The 9,391-nt window shown below is 34.8% G+C and overlaps 1 protein-coding gene across 1 annotated transcript; it reads left to right on the forward strand.

The window, feature by feature from the left end:
- The first annotated feature begins 404 nt into the window (after positions 1–404).
- LOC110288611 (UDP-glucuronosyltransferase 2B17-like) lies at positions 405–8,956 on the forward strand. The gene is made up of 6 exons (XM_021154909.2): positions 405–484; positions 1,588–2,370; positions 3,816–3,964; positions 5,426–5,557; positions 7,091–7,178; positions 7,904–8,956. The coding sequence occupies exons 1-6, from the start codon at positions 418–420 to the stop codon at positions 8,125–8,127; spliced, it is 1,443 nt and encodes a 480-aa protein (XP_021010568.1). The 5' UTR covers positions 405–417; the 3' UTR covers positions 8,128–8,956.
- The last annotated feature ends 435 nt before the right edge of the window (positions 8,957–9,391 follow it).

Here is a 9,391-nt window from a genome sequence, read left to right on the forward strand (position 1 = left end):
AATTCATTTGTTTTATTTGTTGTTTTATATATATATATATATATATATATACTCTTGTTTATATATATACTCTTGTTATATATATTTCTCTTATTGATCTTTTTTGTAAGATGGTTTTCTCATTGCCAACTTGACTAATAATGGCACTATTAATATAAATATTTGAGTATATCTGTGAGAAAATTTTCAGGAAGGATTAACTTATCATTTTTCCTTGGTGCAGATATCCATTCCCTTTGTTTCCATCACATAAACTCTACAGACCTTGCTTCTCATGATTGATACAACCTTTCAAATTGTGCAATAAAATATATCTATGACTCCAAAACTTTATTTTGGCAAGGAACTTGGTCAGTGTGATGAGAAATCATATACTCTATTATATAATCGTTTTGTCATCAACGATTTTTTTTCTAGATGATGCATCCTAGAGTTTTTGGAAAGTTTGTAGCATCACAATACCAGGACAAACAAGAAGATCCAGGTAAATCACACGTCAATACCCACAATCTTCATGGGCAAATAAAAGCATTGGTGATTTCAGAAATGGTAGATAGCAAGTTTCTTGGTGAAGTTTCATCTACTCATTGATTTCTCAGGACCTTTGTGCACTAAGATTCTGTTGTGGTTTGAATATTCAAGGTACAAGGAGTGGCATTATTAAGAGACATTGCCTTGTTAGAGTAGGTGTGGCCTTATTAGAGGAAGTGTGTCACTGGTAGTGGGCTTCAAGATCCTGTGTTCAATTTCTGCCCAATGTGGAAACAGTCTCCTAGCTGCCTTCCAATCAAGATGTAGAACTCTCAGTCCCTTCTCCAACATTGTGTCTGTCTGGACTCTGCCATGCTTCCTGCCATGTTGATAATGGACTAAACTTCTGAAAGTGGAAGGTAGGCCAAATGAATGTTGTCCTTTATAAGGGTTGCCTTGGCCATGGTGTCTCTTCACAACAAGGAAACCCTAAATAAAACAGATTGCAAGAACAAACTATCCAGCTACTTCTTGGTCCTAGGAAAGGGCTTTGGACAGATAGGTTGAACCAACTGGCTGCTCTCTGTAAATCTTAGCAGCTAATACCACTCAGGGCAGTATGTTTGGCTTTTTCCGTAGGGACATTGATAGGCAGAAACTCTTGTCTATCTTATTCACAGATCTTTTCTTTGTCAAGTAACTATCCTTTCTCTGTCAAGTACTAAGGCACACTGTCAGGCTATTCAGTGAACTCTATGTGACTTAATATTTTAATCAACATTCTTACAAAATAATATCCATGCAACACTGATGAGTTCGGTAACTAGTACACCTGGAGTTCACGTGTTGAGAATAAAATGCAGACTCACCTTACACTAATCAGTGTTCTTTCTATGATTCAAAACTCCTGCAAACAGGTTTACATAGGTCACAACTCCTAACTTTACTTCATTACAAAACATGTGACATTAAACACTTCCAAGTAAATCTGAAATAATTAATATTTGCTTTTAGTATCTCTCTTCAGCCAACAACTTCAATCTGGTCATTAAGTTTGCTTGCACCAACTCAGGTTAAATTTTAACTCGTGGATTTTTTTTTTCTTTTTCTTCTTAGAAATAAAGACAGTCAGTAAAGCAAGGGAACACACCGTTAACAGAAGCACTTTGACTTCCAGGATGCCTGTGAAGTGGATTTCTCCTCTGCTCCTGCTGCAGATGAGTTGCTGTTTCAGATCCACCAGCTGTGGGAAGGTGTTAGTGTGGCCACTGGAATTCAGTCACTGGATGAATTTAAAGATAATACTGGATGAACTTGTACAGAGGGGCCATGAAGTCACTGTTCTGAGACCTTCAGCTTCCATTTTTGTTGATCCTAAATATTCCCCTGGCCTTAAGTTTGAAACTTTTCCTACAGCTCTCAGTAAAGATGATCTGGAATCTTTTTCCAGGAAGTTCGTGGATATATGGACTTATGAGGTCCCAAAAGATACATGCTTATCATATTCTCTGCTTCAAACACTGTTTGATAAATTATCTGATCATTTTCTAAATCTTTGTAAGGAAGCTGTTTCAAACAAACAGCTCATGACAAAACTCCAGGAATCCAAGTTTGATGTCCTTATTTTAGATGCCCTAGCTACCTGTGGGGAGCTCATTGCTCAAATGCTCCAGATTCCTTTTCTGTACAGTCTTCGCTTCTCTCCTGGCTACCAAGTTGAAAAGGACAGTGGAGGATTTGTACTCCCTCCCTCTTATGTCCCTGTGATTTTGTCAGGATTAGGTGGCCAAATGACATTCACAGAGAGGGTAAAAAATATGATATGTATGCTTTATTTTGACTTTTGGTTCCAGACATTTACAAAGAAGAAATGGGATCAGTTTTACAGTGAAACTTTGGGTAAGTTACATTTCTTCGTAGTAGCTTGATATCCCTAGCTACACATGTACTTGAAGCTATATGTTCATGAAATTCAAAGCGAAGTTGTTTTTGTAGGTGATCAAATATATAATAGGATATTAGCTAAAAAAAATCACAAATGCTCTGTAAAAGCTCATATTAATGTTAAAATAGAAGGTATCAGTCCTGATAAAAGACTTTCTGGTTAGCTATACAATTGTAAAGAGATTCAAGTAAATGGTCCCTACATGAGTCTTTACTCATTTTATGCTTTTTTAAACCTCTATTTAAATAAGTCACTTCCTGCTTAACCAAATACTGATTTATTTAGAGAATGACGTATTTTATAGTATGTATTTAACATTGAAGAAATTGTGTTCTCTTGTACAAGCCATTGTGTATAAATAAAAATTAAAATGTGGGGTCTTACAACACGTCCAAAAGTTTGATTGTTTTCTGTTCATGTTTAGTACATGTGTTCTGTTCCTAGCATCCACTCATGTCCAGTGGCCTCACATTGCTTCAGGGAACCTGCTGTTCTTTTATTCCAGTGCTGAGGCACTGGAATAATCTTCGAGTATACCCATGCAAACACAAATACACATAAATGAAAAGATAAATCATAGAATATATTCTCTGTATTTCCCCAAAATTTCTCCTTCTCTTCAAAGACATATGTTAATGTATAGGTTTGAAAATGAACCTGAGGTTTCTACCAGCACATTTCCTTATTGTACTGTTTTCTAAAAGCCATTATAAATGTCTGTACTCTACAGAAGTATGGAACCATATATACTTGTTCTATAGTTTTTGAGTCAAGTTACTTCTCTTGAAAATTATACCATAGTTAAGATTACCCTAAAATTTCTATTTTTATGACTTGTATAAATATGGTGATTGCTTTTTTAGGATAAATCATATTAGATATATCAATATGAAACAAGAGTAGAAGCACTAAGTAGAAATTCAGCCATTCATAAACTTTACAGCTCCCTTGACAACAGAAGGGTAAAGTCCTTTCGATACACTACAATGACCTGGGGAATTCTGGAAAGAGTACACACCATAGTGTAAGATTTGGACCAGAATTTGTGTTTATATTTACATAGTTCCTTTTGAAAAGTTAGACAGTAAAATTTGTGTTTTCTTATATAGAGGCTTAGTAGGTTGTTTCAATAACTATTCATGGTTTCAAACTATGGGCGAGATTAGATAACTTTCAAAGTCTGCTTTAAGAAAAAAACTAAACTGGCATTTATGTATGTTAACTGAGCCAGAAATCATACATGCAAATCATATTATATATACATAATCATTGGTTTTTTAATGTACATGTTCTACATCAAACACAAATTCTTCCAACATTGTTAAGGAAATATATTGTATACTCAGATGACAGTCTTGCTAACTTTTCCCTGTCTCATTTGCTCCTTTTCTCCATCTAGGAAGGTCCACCACCTTAATTGAGACAATGGGCAAAGCAGAAATGTGGTTCATAAGATCCTACTGGGATCTGGAGTTTCCTCACCCAACCTTACCAAATGTTGAATATGTTGGAGGACTCCACTGCAAACCTGCTAAACCCCTGACTAGGGTAAATATAATTCTTTTCATCTCTTTTTCATCTCATTTTATTTCTGATTAAAGTGATTCTACACCTTTCATTATGTTTTTTTTCTCCAAATGATAGAGATATATATGATGTGAAATTAAGCATCCTGCTAACTAGGAGTTCAATAAGTGCATGTGAGACTTGGTATATATTCATATTAATGACTTAAATTAAGTTTAGTAGGGTATGTGGATGCTTAGACATTGGGCAAATTCCTTACAAAGCAACTATGAGGATATGAGTTTGAATCTCATAATCCACCTAATATTTTAGGTATCCTGGCATTGCATGTATGGCTTTAGTACTGACATTGTAGAAACAGGTTAAAACTGATAGCTTGCTGGATATGATCCTGTTAAAAATAGTGAGATTCATGTTCACTGAGAAACATGAGAAACAGTCTCAAAACTGTGTTAAAAACATGTAGAGAATGACACCTAGTTTAAACTTTTGGTCTTCAAGTGCTAAAACAAAGACAGGGAATTTCTCCATCAGCAGCATATCCTCAATACAACAACCCCCCTCCAACATGCACACATGCATACATGCACACACACATGTACACATGCACACACACATGTACATGAATACATATATTACACAGACAAATATAAACACAAACATGCAAAATAGAAAAATTAATCAGTTAAACTTAGGGCATCCGAAACTGTTAATCATGTAAAAGCTGTGATTAATATATATTAAAGGTTATTGTTTGGTGTCCAGAGAAACAATATAGTCATAATTTCTACACAAATAAGTGATTTGTGGAGGTCATATCTGAAAATACTCTATTTATACACAATGTCATAAAATTGTTACACAGTATATGCTTACCATGAGGTTATGGTTATTTTTCAAAAACAAAACATATAAGTAATTGTAGTAGGAAATTTGTACTAATTACCACATATGTACATACTATAAAATAGATATTATTTCTTCAAACACTAAATAATGGCATTAAATCAGCCATCATGGGAGAAAATTTAAATGGTAACAAAAATTATACTTTCACTTTGCCAGAGGAAAGTATTGAGAATGTTTGTTGAGGCTGGAGAGATGGCTCAGTGTTCAGAGCACTGGCTGCTCTTCCAGAGGACCTGGGATCCATCCCAGAAATCATCTGAAACTCCAGTTCTAAGAGATCTAGCATCTTCTTTTGACCTCTGTGGGAACTGCATATCCAGGACACACAGACATGAATGTAAGCAAAATACCCACAGGGAATGTTTGTTGAACATGTGTGACTACACTTTACACTGCTGCCTGCGATGTTCAAAGTGTTTGACATTGCCATTTTTGTCTTCTGTATATATGAGAACTGCAATTCTAAAAATTCCTGAGAATGCTTTATTTTTTATTCTAGTTTTTTTTTTCATAAAATTTCATAGATGATTTTTCTAGAATTGTTTTGTGACACAAAAAGTTAATTTTTCACAGGAAATGGAAGACTTTGTCCAGAGCTCTGGAGACCATGGTGTGGTGTTGTTTTCTCTAGGATCGATAGTCAGTAACATGACAGAAGAAAAGGCCAATGCAATTGCATGGGCCCTTGCCCAGATTCCGCAAAAGGTGAGATAACGTACCCATGGGAGGCTACTGTATACTGAGTCTGTGAAAGTCCTTGGAAGGTCTGATTCTGGAAATGACTGGGTGAAACCTAAAGGTTTAGGTAAGATCTAATTTACCTTAGACAATTTAGAAACATATGCACATAACAGATATTACAATACTAGGTGTTTTTGGCTGTGAGTACCTGGGATATTAACTTTGTGATCTCTGTGGGTACATTCTGAAATGCTGGCATTATGATTACATCACTGTCAAGGTTTTATAGACATAACAAATTCTTCAGAGTCACTCGTTCTTTTTGTCAATTATTTAAAGTCACTGAATATACAAGATTTTTCTTTGGGAGGGAGTAAATTTTTTTATCAGAAGAATATTAAGCAGCTCTTGAAAATGTTTGAAATGTAGCATGAGTCTCCATCCTAATTTTGAAGTACATCTGTTCAATGTTCAGTTTACAAAATGAAATAATAACAGAAAAACAAAGCAAAACAAGCAAATAAACAAAAACAACTGATTCTAGGTTCTCCTGCCAATATTTGTAGAAGAAATATATAAAAGAAAGGTCGACATGGGTGCTGCCCTACAGGCTTCTCTCTGAATCATAAAACATGACACACGGGACTCTTATTGTAATCTGTCAGAGTGAAAAATGAGGCAGACCCAGATCACACAAAATAGCTAGCTTTTTCAGGGCATCAGACAATGCATAATCAGAGGTTCAGAAATTTCATATATGTAAACATTGCATGAGTTCAAGCTGTAAAACAAGTATTTCCATAAAGGTACATGAAGGACAGTTTAAATATTATCTGAATAACAATAGCAAGGGATGGGTAATAATAATAGACTCACTCTTATCTGCTACACCTGGGAAGATGGCATATACACAGCAAAAATAAAGACCAAAAAATTGAAATTCATTAAAAATGACATAGAAGAAATGATTAAAAGTAAACTCCAAGTAAAAATGCTGTGATATTAATCCTGCAGTATTAGATCTATCAAAATTTTCTATACAAAATATAAATTATTAGTAACTTGCCACTCTTCTCTGGAATTGAATTATGTCACCAAGGCATTAAATATTGTCATGTATTAACTGTCTCCTTTGTCTAAATTCATCTGCTTGGAAAGTAAGGTTTATGCGCAACCTGTTTGAGTGTAAAAATAAACACAGAAACTGCTGGCACATTCTTCTCTCAATCTGTTATGAGTTCTCATTGCTCCTCACTTCTGACTTTTTCATTTATCCCATGGGAGGTATTTAGCTGTTTTCTCTAAGATAAAAAAGCTGTACTTTAAAAAATTATTCCCAGATTGGAAACTATTATTATACCATTCTCCTTTTCCATTCCTCCCTTTAAACACTCTCGTATCTATGACTTTGCTCTCTTTGAAATCCATGACATCATTTTTCATTAATTGTCATTATATAAATAAATGTATCTACATTTATATTTTTAGATATAACCTGCTCAGGTTGTATAATGGTAAATTTGGCTCCACCACTAAAGATTATCCAACATTTAATAGGTTCTTTGGCGATTTGATGGCAAAAAACCAGCTTCTTTAGGACCCAATACCAGAATCTACAAGTGGCTCCCCCAGAATGACCTCCTCGGTAAGAGACTGGAAAACAAATTCTGAATAACAACTGATTTCTTTGATTCCTGTACCTATCCTAGTTGACTCAAAAGCCTTTCTATTACATGGAGTTCGTAAATCATTTAAGATTACACAAATATATAAACAATATAAATATATAAATTATTTATTTAAGATAATAAAAATATATGACTAATATAAATATATAGATTATTTAAGAAAACAATTTCCCACTTGTCTTCTCTTAACTACTATGTGATTCATTTGTTCAACTGGAAACAAGTATTTCATAGTTCAAGGTCAAGTCACATGCAAATCTGCAAAATAGGTGTACGTAAATTTAGTGTCTTCTTTCTCTGAGATAGGAAAACATTTCAGTGATTTTTTGAATATAAGAATCTTTTCTTTTCAAGATTTATTTATTTATTTATTCATTTATTATATGTGAGTACACTGTAGCTGTCTTCAGATATTCCAGAAGAGGGCATCAGATTTCCTTACAGATGGTTGTGAGCCACCATGTGGTTGCTGGGATTTGAACTCATGATCTTAGGAAGAGCAGTTGGTGCTCTTAATTGCTGAACCATCTCACCAGCCCCAAGTATAAGAATATTTACATCAAAACAAACAAACACACAAGCAAAACCCCAAAACCTCTTTTCAGTTCATCATAGAATATACATTTCTCATTTTGTGTCTAAGACTGCTAATTTATGTTAACCTCAATTCATCTCCTTCTAGGTCATCCAAAAACCAAAGCCTTTATTACTCATGGTGGAGTGAATGGTATCTATGAGGCCATCCATCATGGAATCCCTATGATTGGCATTCCTTTGTTTTCAGAACAGCATGATAACATTGCCCACATGGTGGCCAAAGGAGCAGCTGTTACACTGAATATCAGAACGATGTCCAGGTCAGATGTGCTCAATGCACTGGAAGAAGTCATTAATAATCCTTCGTGAGTATTACCTTTTAAAATGTATATCCATCGTTTATTCATTCATGTATGTATTTATTTATTTGGTTAGTTATTCAGTCATTGGCCTTCTTACTGAAAGACAAATGAGCAAGTACTATTCTCAGAGTAATAATGATTGTAGAAACTGAGACAACTAAAGGCATGATTCAGTGTACACATTATTCTCTGGTTGTTATTGTTTTTATTTCCATGTTATGCTTTATGTTGCTTTGCTATGTAAATCAGGCTCATCTTAAATGTTCAACCCCTCTGCTTGGCCAAGAATTGTATCCCACCATATCTGGCCAACATTTCTTTTCAATTATTTTGTTATGGTTTTAAAAATAGTTCAAAACTCAAATAACTAATGAGTGAAAAGAAATTAAACATTAACCATGGTATCAGATTGGTTACATATGGAAGGTATAGGAAAACATCACAAAGGAACAACTTGAATGTTATAAAAGACACATGTCATTTAAAACTTTTGTTATTGAACATAATATCTATTAATGTTTAACTCTGCAACCAGTTGTGTTAATATAAATGTGAAAGTCCATTAGAGTGAGGCAAAGATATATGGCCATCATAATTTTTCTTTGATTAAAAAATCTATTTGGTTTCCCGGAAAAGTCTTTTTATCCCATTTTCAGCATAAGTATGTCCTATAATAGTTTTGTGTACCCTTTGGACCAGGGTAAGGTTTACTCCTCTCCATATAGGCCTGACTATTGGTGTTATCGTTATTTGGATGTTGTTTAGGCACCCATGATGTTATACTTCATGAGTGTAACTTTCTTGATATTTCTCAAATGAAAAAGTTCACAGCAGAATTCTTGGCCCTCTGTCTCTTATAATCTTTCAACACTTTATTCTATGGTCTACTATGAAAGGTAGATTTCAGGTAAGGTACTTTCAAGTCAGTTCCTGCTCAGAGTTCTCAAGGCCCTGTTTCAGAAATACATGGTCTTTCTATAATAAAAATATGCTTCTTACATCTGGGAAATAAACAAGGGCAACAACAATATGTTTAATAGTCTCTTTGACAACTCTAGCCAACATCTCAAAGGAGGGCTTCCATGTCTGGTTTTGGGCTTTATGGTAGGTGCCCCTTAGATCTTGGAGGGAGCACCATTATTCCAGGTGAGAAAAGTTCATTAAAACTGTACATGTGAGTCTGCACAGGTGAGAGTGAGGACCACAGAGGCAGACAGCTTCTGGGACAGGCGGGAGCCACAGAGCCACTGAGGCAGCACCCTTTTGGGGCC

Source organism: Mus caroli, unplaced genomic scaffold (genome assembly GCF_900094665.2).
Source record: "Mus caroli unplaced genomic scaffold, CAROLI_EIJ_v1.1 scaffold_21649_1, whole genome shotgun sequence".
Classification (NCBI taxonomy): domain Eukaryota; kingdom Metazoa; phylum Chordata; class Mammalia; order Rodentia; family Muridae; genus Mus; species Mus caroli.

Excerpts from the sequence above, each read along its gene's own strand:
- LOC110288611 (XM_021154909.2), top strand. The coding sequence starts at position 418 with ATGATGCATCCTAGAGTTTTTGGAAAGTTTGTAGCATCACAATACCAG. Across the intron at positions 5,558-7,090 it reads TTGCCCAGATTCCGCAAAAG|GTTCTTTGGCGATTTGATGG; the intron begins GTGAGATAACGT and ends AACATTTAATAG. Across the intron at positions 7,179-7,903 it reads CCCCCAGAATGACCTCCTCG|GTCATCCAAAAACCAAAGCC; the intron begins GTAAGAGACTGG and ends ATCTCCTTCTAG.